Source organism: Penicillium canescens (genome assembly GCF_028828765.1).
Source record: "Penicillium canescens strain IBT 15451 chromosome Unknown utg000011l_segment0_segment0, whole genome shotgun sequence".
NCBI classification, from domain to species: domain Eukaryota; kingdom Fungi; phylum Ascomycota; class Eurotiomycetes; order Eurotiales; family Aspergillaceae; genus Penicillium; species Penicillium canescens.
Genome location: NW_026703973.1, coordinates 3,221,957 through 3,249,563, shown reverse-complemented (window position 1 = coordinate 3,249,563; position 27,607 = coordinate 3,221,957). Strand labels below are relative to the sequence as shown.

At 48.8% G+C, this 27,607-nt stretch overlaps 11 protein-coding genes across 11 annotated transcripts; 7 read left to right on the top strand and 4 right to left on the bottom strand.

Moving 5' to 3' along the window:
• Positions 1–561: 561 nt before the first annotated feature.
• Positions 562–3,016, top strand: N7446_013961 (uncharacterized protein; the record flags this gene model as incomplete). Its single annotated transcript, XM_058522700.1, has 18 exons — positions 562–647; positions 697–730; positions 775–917; positions 965–993; positions 1,096–1,160; positions 1,208–1,279; positions 1,327–1,441; positions 1,489–1,567; positions 1,619–1,653; positions 1,702–1,730; positions 1,784–1,816; positions 1,866–1,890; positions 1,944–2,145; positions 2,215–2,292; positions 2,346–2,474; positions 2,524–2,671; positions 2,729–2,807; positions 2,859–3,016. 18 exons carry the CDS (start codon positions 562–564, stop codon positions 3,014–3,016), a joined length of 1,539 nt encoding a protein of 512 aa, XP_058366177.1.
• A 111-nt stretch (positions 3,017–3,127) lies between these two features.
• On the bottom strand, positions 3,128–3,832 carry N7446_013960 (methyltransferase family protein; the record flags this gene model as incomplete). The annotated part of the gene is made up of 1 exon (XM_058522699.1): positions 3,128–3,832. The coding sequence occupies one exon, from the start codon at positions 3,830–3,832 to the stop codon at positions 3,128–3,130; it is 705 nt and encodes a 234-aa protein (XP_058366176.1).
• Positions 3,833–6,736: 2,904 nt separating this feature from the next.
• On the top strand, positions 6,737–8,435 carry N7446_013959 (uncharacterized protein; the record flags this gene model as incomplete). Its single annotated transcript, XM_058522698.1, has 8 exons — positions 6,737–6,744; positions 6,796–7,171; positions 7,226–7,298; positions 7,351–7,409; positions 7,467–7,476; positions 7,588–7,794; positions 7,853–7,955; positions 8,006–8,435. The coding sequence occupies 8 exons, from the start codon at positions 6,737–6,739 to the stop codon at positions 8,433–8,435; spliced, it is 1,266 nt and encodes a 421-aa protein (XP_058366175.1).
• Positions 8,436–9,048: 613 nt separating this feature from the next.
• Positions 9,049–10,180, top strand: N7446_013958 (uncharacterized protein; the record flags this gene model as incomplete). Its single annotated transcript, XM_058522697.1, has 3 exons — positions 9,049–9,176; positions 9,232–9,919; positions 9,974–10,180. 3 exons carry the CDS (start codon positions 9,049–9,051, stop codon positions 10,178–10,180), a joined length of 1,023 nt encoding a protein of 340 aa, XP_058366174.1.
• A 188-nt stretch (positions 10,181–10,368) lies between these two features.
• On the bottom strand, positions 10,369–11,584 carry N7446_013957 (uncharacterized protein; the record flags this gene model as incomplete). The annotated part of the gene is given in 3 exon segments (XM_058522696.1): positions 10,369–10,873; positions 10,932–11,125; positions 11,138–11,584. The coding sequence occupies 3 exon segments, from the start codon at positions 11,582–11,584 to the stop codon at positions 10,369–10,371; spliced, it is 1,146 nt and encodes a 381-aa protein (XP_058366173.1).
• Positions 11,585–12,463: 879 nt separating this feature from the next.
• On the top strand, positions 12,464–14,379 carry N7446_013956 (flavin-containing monooxygenase; the record flags this gene model as incomplete). Its single annotated transcript, XM_058522695.1, has 3 exons — positions 12,464–13,808; positions 13,862–14,043; positions 14,083–14,379. 3 exons carry the CDS (start codon positions 12,464–12,466, stop codon positions 14,377–14,379), a joined length of 1,824 nt encoding a protein of 607 aa, XP_058366172.1.
• A 119-nt stretch (positions 14,380–14,498) lies between these two features.
• On the top strand, positions 14,499–14,774 carry N7446_013955 (uncharacterized protein; the record flags this gene model as incomplete). The annotated part of the gene is made up of 1 exon (XM_058522694.1): positions 14,499–14,774. One exon carries the CDS (start codon positions 14,499–14,501, stop codon positions 14,772–14,774), a length of 276 nt encoding a protein of 91 aa, XP_058366171.1.
• Positions 14,775–16,223: 1,449 nt separating this feature from the next.
• Positions 16,224–17,935, top strand: N7446_013954 (sugar porter family MFS transporter; the record flags this gene model as incomplete). Its single annotated transcript, XM_058522693.1, has 3 exons — positions 16,224–16,406; positions 16,457–17,596; positions 17,651–17,935. 3 exons carry the CDS (start codon positions 16,224–16,226, stop codon positions 17,933–17,935), a joined length of 1,608 nt encoding a protein of 535 aa, XP_058366170.1.
• Positions 17,936–19,267: 1,332 nt separating this feature from the next.
• Positions 19,268–20,701, top strand: N7446_013953 (intradiol ring-cleavage dioxygenase; the record flags this gene model as incomplete). Its single annotated transcript, XM_058522692.1, has 5 exons — positions 19,268–19,517; positions 19,576–19,731; positions 19,785–19,927; positions 20,008–20,173; positions 20,265–20,701. 5 exons carry the CDS (start codon positions 19,268–19,270, stop codon positions 20,699–20,701), a joined length of 1,152 nt encoding a protein of 383 aa, XP_058366169.1.
• An 898-nt stretch (positions 20,702–21,599) lies between these two features.
• Positions 21,600–23,594, bottom strand: N7446_013952 (DUF3176 domain-containing protein; the record flags this gene model as incomplete). The annotated part of the gene is made up of 1 exon (XM_058522691.1): positions 21,600–23,594. The coding sequence occupies one exon, from the start codon at positions 23,592–23,594 to the stop codon at positions 21,600–21,602; it is 1,995 nt and encodes a 664-aa protein (XP_058366168.1).
• Positions 23,595–24,329: 735 nt separating this feature from the next.
• On the bottom strand, positions 24,330–25,269 carry N7446_013951 (uncharacterized protein; the record flags this gene model as incomplete). The annotated part of the gene is made up of 2 exons (XM_058522690.1): positions 24,330–24,855; positions 24,917–25,269. 2 exons carry the CDS (start codon positions 25,267–25,269, stop codon positions 24,330–24,332), a joined length of 879 nt encoding a protein of 292 aa, XP_058366167.1.
• Between the last annotated feature and the right edge of the window lie 2,338 nt (positions 25,270–27,607).

Below are 27,607 nucleotides of genomic sequence, written 5' to 3'. Positions count from 1 at the left end.
TCTTGGGGTGGGGGGGGAGGGGCCGGGCGAGCTTTTATGTCGGAGCAACAGAGTTATAGAACGACGTATGGGGGCGCTAGACTGAAAGAGGCAATACTAACCAGATGTAGTAATTCACAGGTCCGTACATTAGGGTGATTAACTCATCCTGTGATCCGAGAGCCGATCGCAACCCGAAGCGGCAATTTGCCGTCAACATTATTACATGTTCAAGTCACCAGAGGCGCAATCACTATATCTGCGATTGTGGAACCAATTAGTCAAGTAATCGCATTCTGACACTCATTCGCGGCCTATCGACTTCAAGGGGTTCAGCACTAACCCCCTAATTCGTGCTAGGCCATAAGGCTATGCAATGTTGGGCAAGTCCATGCGAAGATCTACGGCCACCTTGAACCGACTTCACTTTTGATAACAACCTGATATGCATTCATAGCTTCCCCGCATATTGCAACGGAGCTATCCGCAGTTTGGCAAGCCCACCCTGTGTTGCGGATACTTAGACTCCATTCCTCCCTCGAGGGTTCCACCACAATCCTGGGACTCGAAATTTGACTCACGATGAAAGGCAGTCCGTTAGATGGCGATGATGCTCAGTTGGCGGCGATGGGGCATCGGCCCGAACTCCAGCGCAGTTTTTCAACATGGTGAGATCGACCCACAATTTGGAAACAAGTTGATACTGATGGTTTGTAGGTCCATGCTAGGATTGGCGTTCGCTGTCCTCAACGTAGGTACTCCTTTATGTTCAGTCGGACCCAGCTGACCGGTCAGTCATGGACGGCACTCTCAGCCAGCTTGTCGATCAGTCTCACATCCGGTGGAAGCACAAGTGTGATATGGGGACTGGTGACTGCGGGATTCTGCAATTTATGCATCGCATGCTCGTTGGCTGAGTTCCTCTCGGCATACCCGACGTACGTATACTTTGTCGTGAAACGTATGCCGAACTAATGTTTTGCAGAGCTGGAGGACAATACCATTGGGTTGCAGGTGAGTCATTCTCATTCTTTCACCAATTCATGGACTACAACTAACGAGTACAAGCGAGTATGTGACCTGATCGACTCTTTTGGTTCGTACTGACAGATACAGTCGCGTGGCCGAAATGGGTACCCATTCTATCGTGGATCACAGGCTGGATCAATGTGGCAGGCTGGGTAGGCAAAACATCGACCTAACACGGGCTCGAAATTGATGAATGCAGGTTGCCCTTGTCGCTACAAACTCACTTCTTTCCAGTCAGCTCATTGTTGGGATTATCTCCACCCTTCACGAGGTAATTTCCTCCTCATTATTGCCAACTTGTACTAATGCAGTACACAGAGCTATAAGCCCCAACGCTGGCATCAATTCCTAATTTACATTGGACTGACAATTGGTTCGTTCCTTATGAATGCTTTCATGAACTCCATTTTGCCGGTAATCTACCGTGGCGCTTGTATGTTCCCATCCCTTCTTCTTTGTTGTGATTCTTACACTGAGCAGTTATGTGGTCCATTGGAGGTTTTGTGGTTGTGTCCATCACTGTCCTCGCATGCGCCTCTCCCAACTATAATTCGGCCTAGTATGTTCTCAAGTCCGCGATATTCGAGAAACAAACTTCTAACGTCGATAGCTTCGTGTTCTGCGACTTTGTCAACCAAACAGGCTGTATGACTCCCCTTCGAACCCTTATCTGATGGTGCTAATTCAAGACAGGGCCTGATGGAGTCGCATGGCTTCTTGGTGTATGTTATATGCATACATGATAACCCAACTCTTGGTACTGACGAATCTTCAGTTGCTCCAGGGAGGCCTAGGTGTGACAGCTTTTGTAAGTGTCTATTACTCGTTAATCCACTGCTCGACTAACATTTTGTCAGGATGCAGTGGCGCATATGATTGAAGGTAACTAGACTTTCTGTCTCTCAAACGTATAAGCTAATATGTCATCTTCGAAGAGGTACCCAACGCCTCAATTGAAGGACCTAAAATCATGGTGTCCTGCGTGGGAATCGGTACAGTTACCGGTTCAATCTTCCTCATCGTTCTCCTCTTTGTTGCAGGCAACATGGAACAAGTCACAACCTCGGCAGCTGGTCCTCTGTTGCAGATTCTACTAGATGCAACAAAGAGTAACGCGGGCGCCATCTGCCTTTTAATGTACGTGACAAAGAATTTCGAATCATTCGCTTTCTCTTCGGGTTCACTAATTCCAACATTTCATCACAGGCTGCCACTTGTCTGCTTGGTTTTCGCTATCATCAGCGTTATGACTACCAGTAGCCGGATGATTTTTGCTTTCGCGAGGTAATGGCCGTTGTCTCATACAAACCTGAAAGACATGTGCTTATTTTCATCAGAGACGGTGGTCTTCCTGCTTCTCGATTCTTCGCAACAGTGCACCCCACCCTCAAGTTGCCCCTTAACGCACTCATGTTGAGCGTTGTTGTGGTTATCGCGTTCGGATGTATCTTCTTGGGGTCTTCAAGGTAATTTCTATCTAATTATGACGGTTCAGCGGTGACTGACTGGATCTAGTGCCTTCAACGCGATTATCTCCGCTTCGGTTGTAGCACTGGACCTATCGTACGGCATTCCCATTGCCATCAACTGTCTGCAGGGACGTCGAAGACTACCCGAGCGAAAATGGAGACTGCCAAGTTCAGTTGGATGGTTTGCCGACATAGTATGTTGCACCAGGATATTCCATGCAGATAATTAATGGCGTTTCTAATGCCGACAGGTTTCCTTATCCTACATCAGCCTCACCACTGTGTTGTTCGTTTTCCCGCCGTCAAGCACAGTAACAGGGAGCAGTATGAGTGAGTGGTCCATGTTTAAGTTGATACGGACATTTTGCTGACGTTTGTTAGACTACTGTATCGCAGCATTTGCTGTCATCATCATCGTCTCCGTATTCCAGTGGATTGTTGACGGAAGGAAGAACTTCACTGGTCCTCGCTTTGATATGACCATCGATGCCCTGGACGCCATGCCCACAGAACAAGAGCCCAGCATACACGAGAAGTAGACTTTGCTACTAACAGTAAAGGCGGGATAGATCCATTTCTCGCGTGTACCAACTATTCGGCTATTGCCCTCCCGGGGTCTAACGCCTTGATCTAGAATGGGTACAACAGGTTCAAACAAGACCTGGAATAAATCTTTTAGTTGAACGATGCCACTCCTCCCATTGCCTCCCAAAATTTTGCCTCAGCATCTCTTCTTCGTCTCGCACCCGCATTATTAAAACCCAGAGGCCAAACCCTACGAGTCCAGCGATCGCACTAACTCCCCACCCATGCCACCGAGATAGTGCCGACGCGGGAATCCAACAAGCTGGCGTGGCATCCCACCGTAGAAATAATGTCACACACCCAATGGCTATCATAGCCATACCCGTATAGCTGGGGTGTTGGATCCAGCCATACACTCCAGTTGTTACCAAGTCATCCGGTGCAGCCAGTTGAAAGGTAAAGTGTTTTCCGAGTCCTCCGTAGGCCGAGAGACGAATATACGCGCCGAGGTATATGAGTCCCAGGGCAGACAGAGTCGTCAAACTCCACGTGAAAAGGTCCGAATTCGTATTCTGGGACAGGGGACACACTTGCGACAAGCGAGCAGGGGCGTATTGGGGGATCGCTGTCAGGAGCGCATGATACATGATGGCAGTGATACTAATCCGGCGCACAATGGTTGGGAAACTTCCCGCAATAAAATTGATGCGATCTGTTCGGTGGCGATCCTTTTGTTCGGGGGGAGGATTTGGCGGCGTGGCGCAGAGCACGCTGAGGTAGCCTGCCACTGTCATCGCAATGGCGAGTAATGCAGAGCCTGCTCGATCCATAGTTAATTGTGGTTATTAAGTTCGAGGGGTGAAGATCCGGGAAGACCGGGAAAAAGTTCTGTTCGAGAGTTTACGCGAAATCGCGAGTTCCGACGGGTGTTCCGAGACGCGTTTTTGTCGTGTACCGACATCTCTCTTTCTTACGACTTCAACAAGTCTTGTTTATTACCCTCAGCGCTAAGTGACAATGAAGACGTTGAAAAGGGCTACCTTTTACACCATTTGAGGGGTTGCATCTGCCAAGACCTTGGTGGTTTCTTTTGCCCTACGCTTAACACAGTGCGCAGGGAGCACACACTCCGTAACCAAGGACGTATGCTTAGGTAGTAGCTCAACCTTCATCTGGGTAGTCAGAGCAGGGTGTCAGGTATATTCTCATGGATCTTTCCATTGCTTCTCTGCCGTTGGCCTAAAGCCGCATATTCTCTGTTATTTACTGAACCACCAAGCCTTCTTTTCTAATATTTACAGATCCACCCCATTCCCTATCAGGCAGGTCATAATTTTTCTGGCATAGTGCATTATACCTGGCTAGTCTCTGATAAGCTCTAGTGGTTAGTTTGGACCTAGCAGTCGCTATTCACAGTATGCGACACCCGCCTTGTACTGGCCTGGTCTTTTAGCACTCGCTGAATGCTCGGTAGTGATATCAACAGAGCATCTCTGCTACCATGCTAATACTGTTGTCTTCAAAGTCCGTTTGGCACTGCATGACCCATTCCGAGGGCCTGATGATAGCTAGACTCGCGAGTTTTGGCCCCCACCACTTTTCTACGCTTGGAATGATGTTCGTACTATTACAATCAAACCCCTGCTAGTATTCTAGTAGATGAAACAAGCGAGCAAAGCTACTGCAGCAAATGCATCGGCTGTCACATGAGGGGAATTATCGATCGAATCCTTGCTAGGTCCCTGGTAGCCCACAAACATTCATTCCAGCGTCCCAACCCCTCAGTCCTCAAAAGCCTTCCAGGATCCAGTAATAGCACATATTCAAGTTTTCTCGAAAGCCGTCCCACGCATAGTAGCACCGATATACACCCGAAAGTGACCAAACGCATTGATAAGCCGTCGATCAATACGATATCCCACGCGGGTGAGATATTTGAACAGGATTCTGCTGGCCTCATGGCTCACGCAAGCCCATCAGGCTCTCAGTTGGAGAAGTCTCAAGATGCTGGAGTCGTGGGAGTCGGAAGTGATGATAACACAAATCAGTTCACACTCAGGTCCCCAACTTCGGGTCAAGAAGCAGATGTTAATCTTCAATCGGCAAGGCCAGGGGCAAAGAACGACAATAAGGTAGGCAGGCTTATTATTTTCATTCTACGGGATTTCCATAATGATCCGTCTCTTCCTAGGCTTCTCAAGTTCGCCCACCGCCAATGACCTTCACCTCGCAAACCTCGGGGACCAACTCATTTAGGCTCAGCAGCATCGCTTCAAAACCTTTATCTGTCTTAGGGTATAGCCGAGCCTTTCCACTCACTGGAATTCCGGAGATAGAGTATCCAGCATCAGTTTTCTTCTCCGGGGAATTTCAATATGGCCTCAGAAATGGTGTACAAATTGCAGAGAACTCCGCATCCATACTTGAGCAGCTGTTGGCTCGCCAGAATTCGTACAAGCTCTCTCGCGACCCAACAGCTGACCCAGAAACGGCGACCGATCTCATCAAGGACTTGAAAAACGCAAGCGAGTTTCAATTTTCGAGCGCTAAAACGATTGCATTCTTGGGAAATTCTGGGGAAGGTAAGAGCAGTTTGATAAATTCGTTACTCGATATCCCAAATCTAGCAGCAACGGTAAAGTATTGCGTATTTCGCTGATGACACATTGTACTGACCCCAATAGGGAGACGTCGGTGAAGCTTGTACTTCCATCGTCACCGAGTACAGACAAAAGAGGTCGGGTCAAACTGAGCGTTTTAAGATCGAGGTAGAATATCTCTCGGAGGCGAGTATCAAAGATCATATCAAAGAGCTAGTATGGAGTTTCCGTCGCATGATTCTTCCTAATGTGGCGGCAAACCTGGTGAGCCCGGCCGACTATATGAGATACCAACGGGAATCGGAACAGGCCTGGTCATCTCTCAGCACGGCCTTCAGCCACCAGAAGGACTTTTGTCGAGAATTCCTATTAAGTGAATCGGACGAAGCATTTGAGCACATTACCAATCAGCTATGTGAGTGGACTGCTACCATTCCATGGCCGCGAGGAGGTAGAAATGGCAAATGGGTGGCGTCGGCAAAGACCACGGATAAATGCTATGAGGCTACCAGGCCCTTTACACGTCAAAATCTGTGGCCTTTTACAAAAATCATTCGGTAAGCTACTTAAGTCTTCGCGCGCCTCATCTAGACGAGACGGCCCCGGGTTCTAAGCCATCTCATTAGGGTATACACCGATTCTCCAATCCTGAGAACGGGATATGTGATTACGGATCTTCCTGGTACAACAAGTTCATTAAGTAAGGTGGAAAGCAGTACTAATGTTACCGCAGGCCTCCAGGATACAAATCTCGCGAGAGTTAAAGCAGCCCAGGAGTATCTTACAAGATGCGATCACGTATTTATTGTTGTCCGGATCCAACGTGCTATCACCGACCACTCGGTGAAGTCTTCCTTGCATGCCGCCATTGCTCAGAATGTCCCACTTGGAGCAGATGATTCCCCCAGGAAAGGATTGGAAATTGCGATAATCTGCACCAGATCAGAGGTCCTTCAGAGCAATCCCTCCCCCTGTGGATAATCTACTAATTGGTAGCAGGATATTGACATTGAAAGCGCTGAAAGAGAGCTTTCTGGTCCTAGCCAGGTCAAGCCACTGTTTTCTATGAAAGGTCTAGATGCGGCGATTGAGGAAGCAAGACGGAAAAATCTTCATGTTATACAAAGTGACCTCATGCAACAGTAGGTCTATCGGTTATGTATCCAAAATAATCAATCGCTGATAATTAGCAGGAAGAAAGGCCTCTACATCGCAGCGCGCAACGAACGCGTCAAGCACGGGCTTCAGGTCGCATATGCTGAGCAATTCAAAGGCAACTCCTTAAATGTCTTCTGCGTATCTAATAGTCTCTATAAGAAGCAAAATGGAGACGATCAGGGTGGAAGCAGCCACCTGCTGGTTGCATTAAGTGGAATTCGTGACTTGCGTAAATTCTGTTACTCAAGGGCTGCGGAGGCGAGATTCCACGACGCCAAACATTTTCTTCGAGTTTCACTGCCCGGTATTCTGAATGCGATAAGCTTACGCTCCGGGCGTGAGATGTTCCCAGGAGCGACCAAGCCTTCAGTCAGTTCTGATCTGACCAACATTCTCGGCTTCGAAAACAAGGTTGGTACTCATCTCTTCTAGCAATTTATCATCAAATGCTGATATAGATTAAAGATACTCGTTAATATCGAGCATGCGAAGAGGCAGTTTGATGAAATTCTGCGTGAATTAATCCTTGATGTCTTCGGTGCGGTCGAAGTAAAAGGGAAGAAAATACATTTACCTAACGCATTCTATAGATAAACGCCATGCAGCCTGGAATGAAGCCGCCATTGCTCGGGGCTTAGAGTGGGCCGAGGTAACTGTTCAAGCAGTATATTGGGCTCTCATTGAAGATTACTGACATCATTAATAGTGGCCACCGTGTAAGGTCCCTCAAGAGATTAGGTCTTCCCACTGACCCCTGTTCTTCGGAGTTCGCTTAGTCGCAAGGACAATCTTAGCTGGCCACAGACTAACTAATCTCATTACTCTAGTGGAACACAGCCAGTTCTGCCTTAATTATGGCAAGGGTACACGCATCTCTGGGAAACACATAAACTGGAATAGCGAGATCATTTGGAAAATGCGGACAGAGCTCGACTTCCAATGGGACCTCCTGGATGAAGAAATTCCAAAGGTACTCACAGCTCTTCAGGACGTTAGCATCACAACATTCAAAGACCTGAAACTACAATTAGCCCGTGAGTATTATCGATGACGCAGAAGGAGAATTTATTATGTAGATTAACTGATTTGCAGGCAATGGTTTCCCATACCCAATGGTACACAGCATTGATCAGCGGATGGAAGAAATCAAGAGCGTCTTTGAGAAATCACGAAATGATTTGAAATCAGAGATTGGGTAAGCTTCAAACCATAGTCAAGAAAATGCTTACCCTAATCCTTCGCCAGTGCAATCCGTGCAAAGACGTTGGAGGCTAATGAGGCTTCCTATGTTGTGAATGAAATGATGCCTGCCTATCGTTCCGGGATGTCGCGTGAAGGCTCGTGTGTCCTTGAAACCAAAACGAAATTCGGTCAGGAGGTGATCCAGGATGTCTTTGCGAGTGAAACTCTCTTCCCTAATATCTCCAGGGCAGTTTCCAAGGCTGCGGCAGCTGCATCCCAAGACGTGTTTAGAGAGTTAACGATCCCCTTTGCGAAGACGTGGTGTCATATCATAAGTGATGTCCACTATATTCTAGCAAAAGATGAAATAGACATCAAGAACGACGCGCGTATGAAGCTAGAGGAAAAGCAGTATCTCGCACAGGTTCAGAGGAAGCTACAGCGCTTGGAAAGGAAGTATCGGATTATTCTCAAATCTATTGAGAAATTCTAAGTTTGATCGGTTTGGGGGAGGTTCAACTCGGTCGATATAGCGTGATTTTTTTCAGTGAAATGGTTATATCTCTGTTTTTTCAGTGACTGAACGTTCTTTTTTTTTTTTTTTTATCTGCACAGCGTGTCGAGCTATATATCTATATTGGGTAGTCAAGTGATTGAATTATTTTCTGGTTCAAGATTTCTACTTCTTCCACTGAGTATCTGTCTTGGATCAAATGATCACCACTTTCATTCCAAACATATATTTTTACCTCACGCCGTATAGGATAGACGCCCAGGCAAGCAGTTGAGGTTTTCGAGTGGAAACGACCTAGTGGGAGGGATTTGTCAAACCACATTTCCAGTCTAGATAATATATATTTCTTACTGTCGATCTACTAGCCGAAGACCTTAGATAGTAGCCTAGTGCTTGTAATATCCTGCTCGAGGCACTCGTGATACCGATCACGTGAAACGAGAAAACACGAAAGGCACGTGACTCGAGGCTAACCACGTGATTCAACGTTATCGCCATGTGAGAATCGCGGAAAAGCTTATCGCCGAAAAAAGTTGTTTGGAGACCAGCTCCCAAACTCTCCCTTCATCGCATCATTGGGAACGACGTGATTATGGAGGGAAATGCACAGGCTCGTTATCAACATACAGGGGAACCTCGTTTAGCAGGAGAACCAATCAAGCCTGTCCATGTTGCGTCAAAGAAGACTGTCAAGTCATGGGTACACCTTCTTGCAGGCGCGTAAGTCTTTCCCAGCTGGTATTATATTTGCAAGCTTCTGATATATCTAATATAGGAGTGGTGGAATGGCTACTGCCATCGTGACTTCGCCCCTTGATGTCCTACGAACACGTCTCCAGTCCGACTTCTACCGAACCCAAAACACGGGCGCCAACCAGCCTCTTCAAGGATCAAACCATAAAACGATACGCATTATCAACTCCATATATCGTGCTGAAGGCTGGCGAGCATTTTTCCGAGGCCTCGGCCCAAGCATAGCGGGCGTAGTCCCAGCGACCGCCATCAAATTTTACGTCTACGGGAATTGCAAGCGTGTTGGGGCTCACATAATGGGACACACGGAAGACTCTCCCATCGTTCACGCCCAGGCTGCAATCTGCGCAGGGCTAGCAACATCTACAGCAACAAATCCAATATGGCTGATCAAAACACGGCTACAACTTGACAAAACAAGCACCGGTGGCCGTCGATATCGCAATAGCATGGATTGCATCAGGCAAGTCCTACGAAACGAGGGAATAGCAGGTCTTTACAGAGGAATGAGCGCAAGCTACCTCGGCTCGATTGAAACAGCTCTACACCTAGTGCTCTATGAACGGTTGAAAACTGGTCTCAGTCGGTCGTTGGCAGCCACTGAGGGAACACGGACACCTTTTTGGGACGAAGTTTGTCATTGGATTAGTACCAGTGGCGCTGCAAGTTCTGCTAAGCTCGTGGCAGGTCTAATTACATATCCTCATGAGGTACGCCATTTCGAGGCAATTGTCTGAGTCTCAAGCTCATACTAACATCCTTAGGTTATTCGAACAAGACTGCGCCAGGCACCGGTGGAGCATGGCCGGCCTAAATACACGGGCCTGGTACAATGCTTCCGTACCGTCGCCAAAGAAGAAGGTATGGCGGGCTTGTATGGAGGTCTAGCTCCCCATATGGTCCGTTCCTTACCGTCAGCCATTATCACGCTTGGCGTGTATGAGTTTGTGCTAAGGGTCACTGGTGCCTAAGTGGCGGCTAAGTGACTAGCCCCATTGTAAAATATAACTTTGTACATTATCGATAGGTCTTGGTTCTTTGTATTTATAGGAGCGAGGGCGACATTTACATTCTTGTATTATAAACGTGATTCATCTCAATTGCATTTATGAATACCCCTTTCACAAACCACAATTTATGTTTCATCTTTACCCAGGGCTTAGTACTTCAAGATTAAAAAAGCCAACCAGGCCAAGACACCAACACTGCCAGTGATAGTCCAGAGGGAAATAGCCGAGGAGGATCCGACTCCAGGCTGTGTGCTCTCCGCAGCCGCACCAGTAGCAGTAGCAGCACTTGTTGCCGAACTGCCCCCAGTGGCCTTCCTGGTGACAACTGCGTCTGCCGAAGTCACAGTAACAGTGTGTAACACTGCATTCATAGAGTGGCCAAAGGTCCACGTGAAAATATAACCACTGACCGGGGCGGAAACCACATCGTCCTTGTTGGACGAGGTCTCAGTACCATTAGATGGCATGCTGCTTTGCTGGTAGAATTTGCTGATTGCACCGGCGTCAGTACGACCGTATCCTAAGTCGCCCGCACAATCATATGACTCGAGATATGGTCCACACTCTTCCCAATCGTTAGGTGCAAAGACTGCCTCATTCCACGCGTCCACACCAAGTAGAGAAGGCTTCGCGTTGGGGCAGGTGTCGTAGATGCTGTACAACATGGTAAACTGAGAGATTGGAGTACTAAATTTCAAGGCTTTCAACGTACGTAGAGACAAAAGCACTTAATTCGCAGCATATGCAAGCTTTCCCATAATCCACGATCGCGTCGGTATCAGTAAGTTGGTCGAGGTTGGTCATGTTGTTGCTACACTCTGTCATCTGGAGCGTAATCAAACACTCTTTCTTTACAATCTTTCCAAGGTTGCAAGAACAGGAATCAGGGGCATCGTCGGGTGCTGGCTAGAATGGAACAGTATCATAATTAGGATTGGTGCAGTAAGTAAAGAAATCTCCGACGGTATTCTGGTACTCGCAAGTGTAGACCTGTAGAAGTGTCAGGGAAATGATTAAGAATTGAATTGCCATGAGTCTGACCTCGTTCCAACAGCTTGCACTAACACAGTCAATTTGGTGTGCGAACTTGGCGCATTCGCAGGCACCGATACAGTCACTGCCCAGCCCAGGGCATTGCTTGTTCATGCAGGTGGTACTTCCACCGCATGAGTCAGAGCATGCTTGACTTCCACCAGCACAGTTCTTGTTTACACAATTTGTGTACACAGTATCTGCATCTTTGTAGCAGGACGTGAAACCGTTGGAATCTGCGCAAGCCGATGCATCAAAGTAGCCGACTTTCTCAGAGAGCGCCAAGGAAGATAAAGCCCCCAGAGCTAGAAGTAGACGCGATCGGTATACCATCATAGCTTAAAATTGAATTTAGAAATCGTAAACTTCCACATTGCTGCCAGGCACAAGCCTTACGTAAGACATGTTCTCATGCGGCTGCAGGATCCTGAGACCCTCTTTTTAGCGCATACAGCTGGAGCAGCTCAAATCACATCGCGTGATGTATTTGGCAATGATCATTTCTCACCAAACTAAACCTTGTGCGGACCCAAAATGCGAGGCCAAACAGGGACAAATGGGAGCTAAGACCTGCCGGGCCAATGGGTGCTGGTAGCTCTACAATTCCGAGCTCAATGACGTCCTTGGAGCCAGCGAAACATTTTCTGCACGCTGGAGATCTGCCGGTGCCCTAAGGGCGTTTAATGAGCATTAAAGGTGATCACAGGGTTCATAATTCACGTTTTGCTGACCATTGGAAATAGAAACAATACGAAGTAAATACTTTTGCTATACTTCAGCATCCCGAATCACTACGGTACTTGGATTTTAGAATAATGCACAGCAGCCAATAGACATTGCTGGGGTCATCCTGCTCAATGGCCCTGTACTATAGATTGCCGACCAAATTACGAGGCTAGCAAAATAAATCCAAATGTAGCATAGCCCTGTATGATCTGATTTTGTTTGGAGATTGAGTTGATTGTTAAAGATTGTCTTGTGCAACACACAAGTTTATCCCCTAGTGTCAATGTATGCACAGATATACATATATATACATATATTGACGCAAGCGGTTTGCTCGTTAAATAGGATTTAACAAACGCTCATTCCGAGATAGTCTATCTATGATCCATCACGATGAAAGAACCTAGAATCAGCTATAAGAGACAGGTGCTATTCTCAATGATCCAGCAGCACTCATTCCGAGAAAGCATTCTATGATCCGTCACCATGGGAGAACCAAGCATCAACTATGAAGAGACAGGTGCTACTATCAATGATCCAGCAGTGGGAATGCCCGAGCCCAGCGAATTGAAGATGCAAGAGGTTCACCAACGATATGATTCGGAACGGGAGAGACGACTGCGACCAGACGGTTTTACGCAGTACGTGAACTTCGTTGATGAACCTGCGCCAGACCTTCAGCCAGCAGAGAAGATTGCGATCGACAATAATCTGGACCAGCAAAAGGATTCCCGAGTTCTCATTGTTGGTGCTGGCTTCGGGGGACTACTATTCGCAGTTCGTCTACTTCAAACTGGCCTTTGCCAGCCCAATGAATTACTGCTTGTGGACAAAGCTGGTGGCTTCGGAGGGACATGGCGGTGGAATAAATATCCTGGCTTGACATGTGATGTTGAAAGTTACACCTACATGCCCTTGTTGGATGAGACGAATTACACGCCCTCGCACAAATATGTCTCTGGGACCGAGCTGAAAGAGCACGCGGAACGAATCGCCAATCAATGGAAGCTCAAGAATCGGGCCTTCTTCGGAACGAAAGTCGATGGAATGGATTGGAATGACGAGGATGCCCAGTGGAAAGTACACATAACAACGAAAAATCACTTACCTACGATTCTGAAATCAGATATTGTCATCATGGCCAACGGTCTGCTGGACTTCCCAAAGATACCTAAGCTGTATGGCCTTGACACATACAAGGGTCATGTTTTCCATACATCGCGCTGGGACTACACTTGCACCAGAGGAAGCCCAGACAATCCCACAATGGACAAATTACACGACAAGACGGTCGGGTTTGTGGGAACAGGTGCAACTGCAGTCCAGGTAATTCCACACTTGGCTCAGTGGGCGAAAAAGGTTACTATCTTCCAGCGTACGCCATCGTCCGTGGATGGTCGGGAAAATTCTGTCACAGATCTCACTTGGTGGAAAACGATGGTCCAGGAAAAGGGCTCTGGATGGCAACGAGGACGTATGGAAAACTTCAACTCCTTCATATCTAATGACCCTCAAGTGCCAGATGTCAATTTGGTGGACGATGCGTGGACCAGACTGCACACGTTCAGCGCACTAATTGGTAGTCGCTCAAGTCTTCAACCCCAGTACCTGACACAGATGGAAAAGCTGGACTTGCATCACCAGGAAAGAATTCATCATCGCATTGAGGCGACGGTCACAGACCCAGCAACTGCAGAGCTATTGAAACCGTGGTATCCCCGTTGGTGCAAACGGCCGTGCTTTAGTGACAACTTCCTAGCAACCTTCAATCGACCCAATGTCTCATTGATAGACACAAAGGGAAAAGGCGTCCAAACGCTGTCAGATCGCGGTATGGTTGTGGATGGGACAGGATACAATGTGGCACTATCATCTTCGGCACAGGATACAGAGTTGGGAGTAACGGTAATGTTGTTGAACATGTGCCTATCGTCGGACGCGGCAACCAGACCCTGCAACAGAAATGGCGGCAAGATGGAATGGCCTCACTGCATGGTATAATGACGTCCGGGTTCCCCAATCTGTTCTTTCCAGGTCCGTACCAAGCAGGTGCCACTGCCAATCGGGTCTATCTTCTCGATCAGCTAGCCATTCATGTTGCATAGATAATCTCGGAAGCAGACAGGGGCAACTCAGGGACGACAAGGTTTAATGTTGAGCCCAGCTACACCGAGGAGGAAGAATGGACGACACAGGTGTTGATGAGAGCACGAGCACTTGCAGGTGTCGGTCACTGCACCCCTGGTTATTACAACCGAGAAGGGCTTCAGCTCGATGAAAGCGAGGGTTTCAAAGCCGCACGCTCTTGCATATGGGGACAGGGGATCAAGAGCTACGTCGAAACCATTGAGGAATGGCGACAGAATAGCCGGTTGGCCGGTCTTGACATCCAGTATCGGTAGCCTGTCCCACGGAGTCGGATGAAAGGGGAGTTTCTTGGTTGTTATAGACCAGGATTTAATTTTGAATCATTCGATGAGGGACATGAAAGTCCGCATAGAGCTCTCATCGTCGAGTAAGAATGTGGATTGACTGCCGGTCAGGATTGCCGCTGAAGTGTAACGTCGCTCGCGGTGGTTCGGCCGATAGGATGACGACTCTACCAGGGCCAAACTGGGAACTTCTAGTCATCGCCGGTGAGAAAACAGAGAAAACAGAGGAAACACATGGGGTATCCCCAGAAAAACCTGGAATCCGGAGTATCTCCGCGTTCTGGGTCTACTATGCCTCGGAAAGTACCGAGCACCTTTCAACATGGTCCAGTCTTTCGCAACAGGCCCACTGCAACCACAATTGAGACCTAATCTAACGAAATTGGCTCACCGGCATGGAAGCATCGGACCATGTTCCTCGGCTCGCGAAATACGGGGATAACCAGTTCTCGGTCGGGCATCTGGAGAATGTCACGGCAGAGTCGTATCCACTTACCCCCGGTCCCCAGGACGAGGCCACATGGCCCACTGGGAACACCTATTATGGTCATGACAAGCGACGGGGTCCAAAACCACTAGACGCTCAGACCAGTTCATGTAGCATTTGCCAGATTTGGCCATGACAGGGGACGGCAGTTGGGAGTGTACAGTAACCATACATAGTACGAATAGCATGCCACCTTGAAACTGTGCGCCAAGGAAATCAGAGATTGGGGCCCGATAATTACCCGTGGCGAAATTACTCACAGCAGGAAATTTCAGGCCAAGACCCAACAGCGGTAAGTGACTCCTGTGGTTGGTTGATTCCCCCGGAGAGAAAAGCCAGGAATCTTGTCTGGGGGTGGAACCATTTGCCCCAGGCTCGGTTATGCCCGAGATCACTGACATGTTGATCGGTCTATCATGGTCTATCATTGCCTCGATTCACGGTCTATCTTAAAATCTAGATTTCTTTACTCCCCGACTATAGGTAGATTCCAAGGTTCTTCCAAAAGCACACCAATATCTTACTGTATAGAGTCAGCCCGCTTTACGCCAAGACCCTTTCCTTTTCTCACTAAGGAAAGTGATATTTCGTGGCGTCCATAAGGTCTGTGCTTTGAGACGGCTGGCGATGTGACATTGAAGGGCAGGCTAACGGGAGAACGGCAGTTGCAAATTCGGTCCAGGTCAGCAGGCCCAAGCGGGTTTGGTATTTGCCGCTAAATAGAAGAGAAGAATAAAAATAAACGAGGAATAAAAATAAAACGAGAGGCAAACTAGAGTCAACGCGTTCAAAAGGGGGAGAGAAAAAACTTCGAAGGCACGTGGCCCACAGGGAACTGACAAATCAGAAGGGAAAATCCCCGGACCCCAGGCCCAAAGGGGATAGTGTCGCCGGAGCCGAGCGTCCAGCCCGAGACTCTGTTTGGTGGTTCAGGCCCTACCTTGACCAATCACAGTCCGAGTTCCATCGTTCTTTCCCCGGAGTCGCCTGTCACCCAATCAGCATCGACTTCCCCGGTTTCCTATACTTCCAGCCGACTTGGCCTCTTCTTCCTGCAGCCGATGTTGGTGTGAGCCGACAGTCCAACCCCGAGGCCAAAGCTGGACTAGTTACGCTTTTTTTTGCTTTTTCCGCTTTTTTTTTCCCTGACCATGGGGTCTGGGGATTGATGCTTTAGCGGGCCCCTCCCTGTATAAATCTCGCAGTCCTCCCCCCCAGTCTCTATACTTTTTTGTATTCCTTTCACATCTCTTTCTTACTATCACATATCAATCTCTTTCAAGATTTTTATAACCCCTTTGGATTTTGTCTTGAACATCTCCTTACCATGCCTGGTGGTGGAGTCATCTCCTCGCCTGCGGACACCATGCGTGTCGAGGCTCCGGTCACATTCAAGGCCTACTTGATGTGTGCCTTTGCTGCCTTTGGTGGTATATTCTTCGGATATGATTCTGGTTATATCTCCGGTGTTCTGGGAATGCCCTACTTCATTCAGCAGTATGAGAATCTCGTGAGTGAACTTTAATCTGGCATCCTGAAACTTCCACTGATTATGAATAGGACCCCGCTACTACTCCCTCGGACCTCTTCGTCATCCCCGCCTCAAGAAAATCGCTCATTGTCTCTATTCTATCTGCTGGAACATTCTTTGGTGCTTTGATTGCTGGTGATCTGGCTGATTGGTTTGGTCGTCGGACTACCATCATCTCCGGATGTGGCATTTTCATCGTTGGTGTCGTTCTGCAGACTGCTGCTAGCAGCCTGGGTCTGCTCGTTGCCGGTCGCCTGATTGCTGGGTTCGGTATCGGTTTCGTCTCTGCCATTATCGTTCTCTACATGTCGGAGATTGCCCCGCGCAAGGTCCGTGGTGCCATCGTTTCCGGATACCAGTTCTGCATCACCATCGGTCTCATGCTGGCCTCCTGCGTCGACTATGCCACTCAGAACCGTCAGGATACCGGTGCCTACCGCATTCCCATTGCCCTCCAGATGCTCTGGGCTGTGATCTTGGCCATCGGCCTGTTCGTGCTGCCCGAGTCTCCTCGTTACTTCATCCGCAAGGGCCAGAAGGAGAAGGCTCGTGATGTGCTTGCCCGTATTCGTGGCCAACCTGCTGACTCCGAGTTCGTTACCCTGGAGCTGGATGAGATCGACGCCAACAACCAGTATGAGATGCTGCACATCCCTCAGGGTGGATACTTCACCACCTGGTTCAGCTGCTTCAGCGGCAGTCTCTGGGAGCCCAACAGCAACCTGCGCCGCACCATTCTCGGTACCTCCCTGCAGATGATGCAGCAGTGGACTGGTGTCAACTTCGTCTTCTACTTCGGCACCACCTTCTTCAAGCAGCTTGGCACAATCCAGGATCCTTTCCTGCTGAGCATGATCACCACCATTGTCAACGTCGTCTCCACTCCCGTCTCCTTCTACACCATTGAGAAGGTTGGCCGTCGCCCCCTCCTCCTGTGGGGTGCCCTAGGCATGGTCGTCTGTCAGTTCATTGTCGCCATCATTGGTGTCACCGACGGCGGCAACTCCAAGGCTGTCAGCGCCATGATCGCCTTTATCTGCATCTACATCTTCTTCTTCGCCAGCACCTGGGGCCCCGGTGCCTGGGTTGTGATCGGTGAAATCTACCCTCTGCCCATCCGTTCCCGTGGTGTTGCCCTCTCGACCGCCTCTAACTGGCTCTGGAACTGCGTAAGCATCCTCCCATCCCTTGAAACACGAATGATACACTAACCTTCCCAACAGATCATCGCCGTCATCACCCCCTACATGGTCGACGCCGACAAGGGTAACCTCGGCGCCAAGGTTTTCTTCATCTGGGGCTCTCTCTGCACCTGCGCCTTTATCTACACCTACTTCCTGATCCCCGAGACCAAGGGTCTTACCCTGGAGCAGGTCGACAAGATGATGGAGGAGACCACCCCCCGCACCTCCGCCAAGTGGAAGCCTCACTCCACCTTCACCGCCGAGATCGGCCTCGTCGACGAGAAGAAGGTTGTGGGACCTACTGTCACCCAGCAGGAGGTCTAAGCTATCAGACTGGCTCTGATATGGTGGTCTTTTTGATTTACCCTTTTGAGTTTTACTCTATGCTTGCCTTAAGCGGCTCAGCCTCTTACTGTCTCTACCATGTGTTGACGTTTGATGTGTCATTGTTTAAATATCCACGAAGCTGTATGTATTATAATCGACTAATTATTATCGTGATATAACTCTTCTCTGGTAAAGCCGTGTAGTTACTGATAAATCTTCGACGCCATACCGGCGGGTAACACCACCAACCTCAGCCACGCTGGACAAATGCAACATACTGCAGCAAGTGGAACTGCAAGACGTTTGCAAGCAATTGCCAAGGATTGTGTGGTTTTCTGTGTCTTGGCGAAACAACAGTCTTGCCCAATTTCTGCATAGCCCGCCCCTTATTGTCGCGGGAAGGAGGTGCCAAGTTAAATACGCCTACCATCCATGTTACAACTATGACCCCTGAGGGGCATACCCTGTCTTGTTCTGCACTTATATTACTTATGCATAGTAATTGATTGGTCTATCAACAGGGAACTTGTCTGTCACGTTTGACATCGGAGCTGATGCGTGAGGAGTCAGGAACGGATCACCGACGCACTACCGAGGATCTTCGCCAATGCGAACAGAAATATTTTGTCTTTGATGTCTATAACTGCCATTTTCTATGAGTTGGCACGACTGGATGATGACTTAACATCGCAAGACAAAACACCAACAATCGAGCTCTGGAGAATTCGTTACGTGGGGTCCTGTCATTTGGAACACCTCCCAGGTGATGGCCAAACCGCTCAACGTCCTATTCTGCAACTGCAATATCCGGCATTGCTCCCTGCTTCTCCGCTGACTCACCGAGGGCTAAAGATTCAGTATTTCTTGGCCGGCGTTAGTGAAGGATGATCGACCAGGGTTGAGCATCTGTTTGCTCGGAATGCCGTCTTGTTACCTCCTTCTTCGGCCATCGCAATCCAATCAACCGCAGCCAATTTCACGGTCCTTGAAATAAGGCTGCCTCGCCTTCATTAATGCACTATGGAGGTCCGACGCCAGTTCTGAAGCGGTGTCCTTCTGAGAAATGCGCCGTGTCCTATTTGTCGAAGCAGACATGGGGCCCCAACCTTCGTCGTCAGCTTCATGAAAGAAGGAGATTGTGTCATCCGAGGCTATTCTCAATGGAGTTGCCCTCCGTCTTTGAATGTGCGCCATTAAGTCGCAAGAAAGATATAAAAGACTACTGATGAACCTGCAAACAATACCATCTTCATTCAAATAACATTCCAGAGTACCCTGAGTCAAATCAAATCTTCTTTTTGATTCTCATCCTCAATTGGAACGTCAATCATGGTCTACCTTGCATCCATTATCTACGTTGGTCTGATTGGCTTGACTGGCCTTGTTTCCGCTCATCCAGGCCATGATGTCAAGGCCGAAGCTGCTGAGCGGGCTGCGTTCCTCCAGAACGCCCCCATCCACTCACGCAGTCTTTCCCAGTGTACATCTAAGCTGAAATCTAGGGGCCATGAGAGACGGAGCGTCGCGCGCCGCGAGACGGCCGTCAAGCATCTGCGCCGTCGCCGTGGCATTGATTCTGGTATGTCCTTAAGCCAAGGCCTGTAGCGTCCATTAACAAACACTAATGGTCTTCATAGCTGGCTATTACCTCAAGGCACGTAGCCTCACTGATGATCTGAATATCTCGCATCACTCCAACCTTACCGGCGTGGATCTCTCCACCGACCCGAGCGTTTTGTTCGGATCTGGAGGAACCTGCATTCTTGCTCCGGATGTCACTCAGGGACCCTACTGTTAGCCAATCCCACCCCACACGGTATCATTTCAGTTCACTGATATAACACAGATGTCTCGGGCGAACTGGTTCGTGAGGATATCGTGGAGTCTCAAGCGGGTGTTCCTCTTTACTTGGACATCCAGCTGATTGACACCAACACTTGTGACCCACTTCCGGATATCTACATGGATTTGTGGCATTGCAATGCGACTGTGAGTTGATTACCTCTCTAATTGCCCTTCTATGTATGCTTAAATTATGACCGAGAATAAACTAACGATGATGGTGACAGGGCGTCTACTCAGGCATCATTGCCGGAGGAAACGGTGACTCTTCTGATGAGGGCAATATCAATACTACCTGGCTGCGAGGTATCCAAGCGAGTGACGAAGATGGTGTTGTCCACTTTGAATCCATCTTCCCTGGTCACTACACTGGCCGGACGGCTCACATTCACAGTATGTTACCCAGCCATAACATCTTCACACCACCATATACAAATCGGTCTACGCTTGTTCAAGTGTTTTAAAAACTAACTTATCCTAAAAGTTCTCACCCATCCAACCAACGAAACCGAAGTCCTCGCCAACGGCACAATCTCCGGTCTATATACCACGCACTCGTCATATGTCGGACAAACCTTCTTTGACCAGGACCTAATAACAGCCGTCGAGAAAACCACACCATACTCAACAAACACACAGCAACTAACAACCAACGCCGAAGACGGCATCCTCGCCGGAGAAGCCGAAACCATCGACCCATTCATGGAATACGTTTATCTCGGCGATGACGTCTCAGACGGGATCTTCGCTTGGATCTCTGTTGGCATTGATCCTACCAAGGACAGAGATGTCACTCCCGCAGCTTATAACACTGAGGATGGTGGAGTTGCGAATGAGAATTCTGGAGCCGGTGGCGGATCTGGTGGTCCTCCTCCTGGTGCCTCTGGTAGCCCTGGTGCCAGGCCCACGCGCCTTGTCTAGTTGAAGTCGTAGGTATTGACAATTGGGTTTGAGATACTGGGAGTCGAGGATAGGGACTGAGGTGCAAATGTTTTGCTTGGTTGCTTGGACCAGTATCAGACCCAATAAGCTTGGGACGTGTGTGGTGTAGTTCGACGGATTTGCAGGCTATGTTTAGCTGGGCTTATGCACCTACCAAATAATGGAAATACGCTAGAATTATTACTTAATGCTGCGCAAGAAGCATGGGAAACGCTAGACATTGAGATTTTCAAGCATCTCTCCGAGACTATGACCCATAGAGTGGCTGATGTTATTAAGTATGAGGGCTGGCATACTAGCTATTAAATTGAATTGAATTCCTGAGGTTTCTACCCAGCAGTCATCAAAAGTGTATCGGAGGCCAAATACTTATATGAAACACTGTAGATGGCGGCGGGCGCCGGGTGTAAGATACGGGGCCACCATAGTTAAGCTACGATACTAGCGTTACGGTACAGAAGCCCGTCTGTCGCACCCCATCCAAAAATTCTCACCCAACTTGATCATATACCACACCACCAGTCCTGGTCGGATCGGGCTCAAACTTTCGCAGGTCCTCGAGTGACTAGTGATATAGAACGGGCGCAATTTTCAGCGAGACCCGACGTGAACCCGGGGACCGGGTGACGGGACACGCACCTGGGGCTATCGGGGCACTGACCTACCGCCAATCAGGGGCGGAAGAACCCCAGCCTGACCCAGAGTGCGCGCGGCATAGAGTCTAAGGGAAAAGTATAAAATTGTACAATAGCCCTTATATAAGGGTGGCTTTTTGGACAGTTTTCTACTACTAGGCTCTCTCTGAGCCTGCCAGTGATGTTAAACAAACATATCTGTCCGTCGTGATTTGATTGTGCTATACTATTGGCATGTCATTTCACTTGTTTCGTTCTAGCTGCAGTCGACCGTCCGTCATATCTTCCAGTCTCACACGAATATTTTGTGCAAACTGACTCATCTGGCTGATTTTAGTGTAATCGGATGCAGGGCCAGAGCCATTGAGCCCTTGATCAATCTTCTCAGCGCCATTATAGAGTATGGGTAAGATAGATGACTTCCATAGGCCGAGTCGCCGTTGTCGGTTGATCATCATCGTCGAGATCCAAAAAGCAAAGCCGGCGACAAGAAGCACAGACGGGAAGGTCAGCCACTGCCAAGATACCTTGACGAATGCCTGCGTCAGCATGGCCGTGCCGGTAGCCCTCGCGTTGCTGGTTTCCAAAGTGTATTTGGTGAGAGCTGCAGCGATGTCTGACAGCACCGACCCAAGACCGTAGTCGATGACTCTGTCAAATGCAGCTCCGTAATCAGCGTTATTGCTGGCGCTTTCGCCTTTCGTCCACATCGAGGTACTATTGTCGAACATGTAAATCACATCTGCATACCCCAAAAATGGACTTCCCGAAGAGAGATGAGCGAGAGAATTAAACCCACTGCTAGTCCAATTTGCTTCGTTCGCTCGGAGACAAAAAGCGAATTGCTTAGTATCGGCCCAATTACCCGTGGAGAGCTTGATAAAATCGAATGGACCAGACCGATCGGTAGGCCTCCAGCAATCTATATCAGCGTAAAAGGATTCTTTGTAGCTGGGAAGGTTTTCAGTGAATCGCTGCCCGTAGTCAACCGAGGTGACATTGACCTGTGGCGTGCCGGAAGAGACAGAAACATTATATGTCCTCAGGCAGAAGGAAAGAACGCATTCCTGAACGCTGCTAATGCGAAGCCCGCGGACCAACTTTGTGAGGTTGGTATTGGCTTCGACTTCGAGTTTGGCATGCGCGAAGACATAAACCGGATAATTTACGCCCAGGAAAGACCCTAGTTTTATTTCAACAAGTGACCACACGACGTTTGTCGGGATCAATATGCTCGTGGGAAGATATAAAACGACCACGGTACCGTTTCCCCCGTGTCCGGTATTCACAGAGCAGCTATACTTCACGCCATGAAGGGCGCTATCAGTATCGTTGATTTCAGGTTCCGTCCACTGATCACAGTCGTAGAGGATGGCCGAGTCGGTCACATCCTGACATTTGCTGCAAAAGCCCAGGGACTGGAATTCGGGCCAGGTACAGTTTCCGGATGGGCAAGTGGGATTGACTGGAAAATCCGTGTTCCAAAGAGCAGCGTTGTAGTATTGCGTGAAGGACGCATAGTTCGCGTTTGGCGCAAAGGTCTGCGCCTGGGGCATCGTCGCTTGAGCTGTGCTGCCGGGTGTTTGTTGAACGGGGTAGCTTAGAATCTGCTGCATGAAAGGATCTAAAGCCACCGCAAGTACGGTAACAATAGCCCCCAGGGAGGCAAGCGAGAGCCCACGGTGCTGGAAGAGAAGAGTCAAAGAGCCCAGCGGCCCTCGAGTCGCATCGTCGAAGGACTGCATGTCTGAGATGGGCTGTTCCCTACGCTGGAACCAGATCCACTTCAATTGGCCTACTGCCGCGGCTACTGCGAAAAGTAATGATGATCGGGATGCTGTGGCTAGCAAAGAGACGATCGTGTTGAGTGTCAGCCCATAAGACAAATTGGGGGACGGCTTCTGGTCGTAGACTACCAGAATAATGATGATTGCAATGAACGAAGCGAAGCTGAACACCATCGCGAGGCACTCGAGAAGCCATGTATCATCAAGTGAAGCCCAGCCTCCAGATTTGGAGGGGGATGGCGCCTGAATATGGATTCCATTATGATCAGTCCCTGCAACGAGTGATTGCGATTGAGGGTCATCATGGTCATTGTGATCTCCGAGAACAGTCAAGTCTATTGTGTGCTGCGAACCCACTCTGGAGGATGCTCGACCGCCGGCACAGGGCGACTCAAATCGAAGTTCTTGATTGAAGATCTGAGTCGTTGTGGCATGCTTATGAGGATCCATCTTTCAGCCATGGATGGAGGCAGCTCATTGTTCTTCCGTTCGGGGGTCGGTCATCTTATGTACGCCGTATTGCCAGCACCGATCGCTGCAGAGTCCCACTTTCCAGCCTCACGGAATCGACCAATAAAGGTAAGCCATGAAACGCTAGCACGATGTTGAAACGGTATGATCGCCAGTCAAGGGGCCAACAAAACTTGGCAGTCTTTGACATCCAATTGGACCGGTTGAGAAGAGGGAATGCGAGATCCGTGCGCCGTTTGGCCCCCATCCTGGCCCCCAAGGCGGACTGTCGCGTAGCGTAGGTCCCTCGCTGCCTCTTTGGTCTCCACCCAAAAACCCCCCAAAAAAGTAGCCAAAGACTCTGGGCTCATTTACATTGCTCAAAACGCGTTTCGCCATCCTGAAAGTCCGCACGAGCCACTTTTTCGCTCGCTGTACACTGAACAACCTTCATACAACATACACCAAGTTGACTTGATAACTGATCGAAACAACGTCCGCAAACTTCTGTCTTTATCAATCCAAATATCTCTAGAAATGGACTACCTTATCCCTCCTTCTTTTAGCCGTGTTCATAGTAACTTCTTACATTGGGCCCTCTGCTATGTCTTGTCATCTTGAAATGAGCGAGGTGAAGGAGAAAACTCCATGTCAACAGTCTTGTATACGCAAATAGTATTGTAGATGGAAAAAGCCTTGTCTTCCAAAGTAGTGCATTACAAAAATCCAACCAAATCAAGAAGGCCGCTTACCATCCCCCGTCAACCTCTCCAACATTGACCCCCCATCCACCCCAGCAGCAGCAGAACCAGCAGCAGGACCAGCAGCAGGACCAGCCGCAGGACCAGCCGCAGGACCAAAATAAGGCGGCGGCATATCCTCCGGCAGGGACTCGGACTCAGACTCAGACCCAGATCCAGCTCCAGACACAGAAATAAGCGGCTCAGCCTCCGTCCTCAACCTCCTCACCCTACTCCGTCTCCACCAGAAGAACCCAATCGTCAAAAGCGCAACAGCAATCGGAACTCCAATCCCAATCCCAATCTTCTCATGTGTATATAGGAACCGGCGCGGAAGGCTCAGCGAGTCAGTCGGCACAGGCACGATCGTCGACTGAGCAGCCTTGAACCGAATCTGGATGGGCGATGCCGTGATACCGTAGATCTTGCGCTGTGTTGAGAGTGTTGCATCCACGTATGTCATTGTAGAGATTGTGTTGAAGGATTTTGCGCAGTAATTCTGGCCTTTGCATTCGAAGCCGCTAGTGTTTGTTGTTAGGATAGTCTAATTTGGTATTCGGGGAAGGCAGGCGGTGCTCTTACTCTGGACAGCAATATGCCGTCGTCTCTGCGCGTTGCGCGCCTGTAGGCAATGTACAGGTCTTGTATGACGTTGGACAACGGCCGGGACTAAAATATGCATTGTATTTCCATCCTTCTGGACAGCACTCGCCTCCGTATGGACCTTCGCAGCCTTGTAGTAGAGATGGGTATCCGTAGTTAGCGACTGTGCGGGGGGTAGCGCATGACGCAGCCGGTGTGAAGACTGTTGTTAGAGGGCCTGCGTTTGTGGCTGTTGTATCGAGGCGGTTGTTGTATTTGTCGTCTGCAGTGGCAGATGTAAATAGTAGGGCGAGAGGGAGGAAGAGGCCGTTCGACAACGACGAAGACCACATCGTGGAGATTGAATCTACGGAGAACGTAGAATTTTTTTCGATTCATTTTCGTCTCTCTGCCTTGCCTATATACCTATACTTTCACGTATTGTTCCGCGCCAAATCGCGATATGATCTCCCTGCCAAGACCGCCTATCCTCGTATTCAGCCTCTTTTGGTAGTTTTCTCGGAAAGCATCGCGGGTTCTGCCTCGTATAAGATATGCTTCAGCCTCAGGCACCGTGCCCAGGGCAGGCTCCTTTGCAGTGCCACTTTTGAGGCGTGGATCGTTTCTCGAACCGTAATGCCGAGACATACTAGTACATATTGTGAGTTTTACCGGAGTATCTAGGCGGAATAATACGAATGTTCTTGCAAAGGTGCGGGCTCGGCGTCTTACACTTTGGCGTTATTTCGATATCCGCGGGGACTCATCGGTTTCACCAAGCAATCCAGCCCATTTCTTCAGCTGACCCTTCTACTTCCATCAAGGCAGTCGCTGTCTCGGCTCCCATCGTTATCCCTGGCCTTCATATTCCTAGATTCAGGAAGGCGGCGGGGAAGGTTTGTGGGAGTAGCTTTTTGATTCTTTGACATATGCTGTAAGATTTTTTCAAGACAACCAATTAGTTGGTAGTGGAAAGCATCGTTGAGACAACTCCCAAATAACCGTTGTATCTTATCGTTTATTAACATCATTTCTCTCTTCAAACGGCGTCTTTACACCATATGTTTGCCCGGTTAATCACCTTTGCTTTTCTGTTGCCCGTATTTTAATTTATATTCCTAATATTGATTACTGATTATAGATCCCACAGTTTATGTCGCGAGAACCCCTCCCGTTTCTAGGATCATATACGACCCGGGGATTTATGGCGTGGTTCCTAGGCACGCTATTGATTGCTCCTAGGAATAGAAATCATAGTTCCTAGAGTGCCTATAGCTCCCGGGGCTAAACTATATAGCTCTAGGGAACGAGAGGTGGTATCCTAGGAGCTTAGGTTACTATCTCTAGGAACAATTGTGAGGGTTTCACGTATATATGGAGGTGAATAGTTCTCGAAAGACATAATCGATATTACGAATAACTATAGTTGACTCTAGATACAAAAACGTAGCGTGAGAAAGCAAAGACACAGGCTTCGCGTTTAAGGTGAACGCATATACATCATATAGGTCCCGTAAATCATGTCTCAATTCATCCTATATGCTTCATATATATCCCTCAACAACTAATAGCATACCTAGGTCCTCTAAAGTATTACAGCTGTTGCCGGGCTAGCTCATTTGCACGGTAGCCCATAAGATCCATGGCTATGAAGCGCCTTGTTTTCTAGGGTACGACATGATTTATGGCCTACAGTGAGAGTCCAGCTAGAACTGACTTCCACTCTACAACACAATTATGGAGGAAGCCTTTCGGTCTTTGACGGCAGGGAAAGCATCGCGCGTGGCAGTTCGGCCCATACTCAGTTGAGCATCATCTTTTTGCTGGCTCGCACACGTACACCCATGTTAATTAGGACTCTTTCTCTCACTTCGTTCGTTTCAGGGCACAATACGTGTATGAGACCTCAAAGAATGTATTTTACACGGAACTGCTTTACAAAAGCCCCTTCCGTGCCCCTCCTTCCCATCTCTCGCCTTTCCGAGGCAACAACCACGCTTCCTCACTCATCATTCATGAGCGTCAGTTATCCAAAGTTAGTCCACACGACATGGCTCCAAGGCTCCCGCATCAAAACTCCATCATATCCGTGACATGACAGACAGCCAGTCCCTCTCCATGTCTTAGATGGCTGAAGAAGCTACATGCAGCAAATCAGAACATGGCAATCGGATTCGTCGAATTTGCTGGTCTGGCCTGAGAGATATCCCAATGCTCAACAATACAAGTCCCATCCATACGATAGATATCTGCAAGAGAGACCGGCTCCGGATCTTCCTCAAATTTCAGGTGAATCAGACCAGTGTTATTGCCAAAACTCGACCGCAGAATAGTGAAATCTGCAAAAGGGATAATTTGAGATAATCTTGCAATAATAGCATCACGGTCCTGCGCATCGTCCGGATCATGTTCGATTATGTCGGAAGAGACGTAGGTTTCGAAGGCCTTGCTGACGTTTTTCTCGCCATATAACGTCTGGGTAAACTGTGTGAATAGGTGGTGTTGGAGAGCTTCGCTGGCGTCATATCCTGGACAATATGGCTTTTGCAAACAAGTTGAGATTTTGTGGTCTGGGAGAAGATTTGTTTCGGAACAGGGACGCTCAAATGGATTTTTTGCGCCCGCGGCTAACGCCAACAGAAGCACTTGAAGAATAAAATGGATCCCATGCATTTCGAATTGATTTTCCAA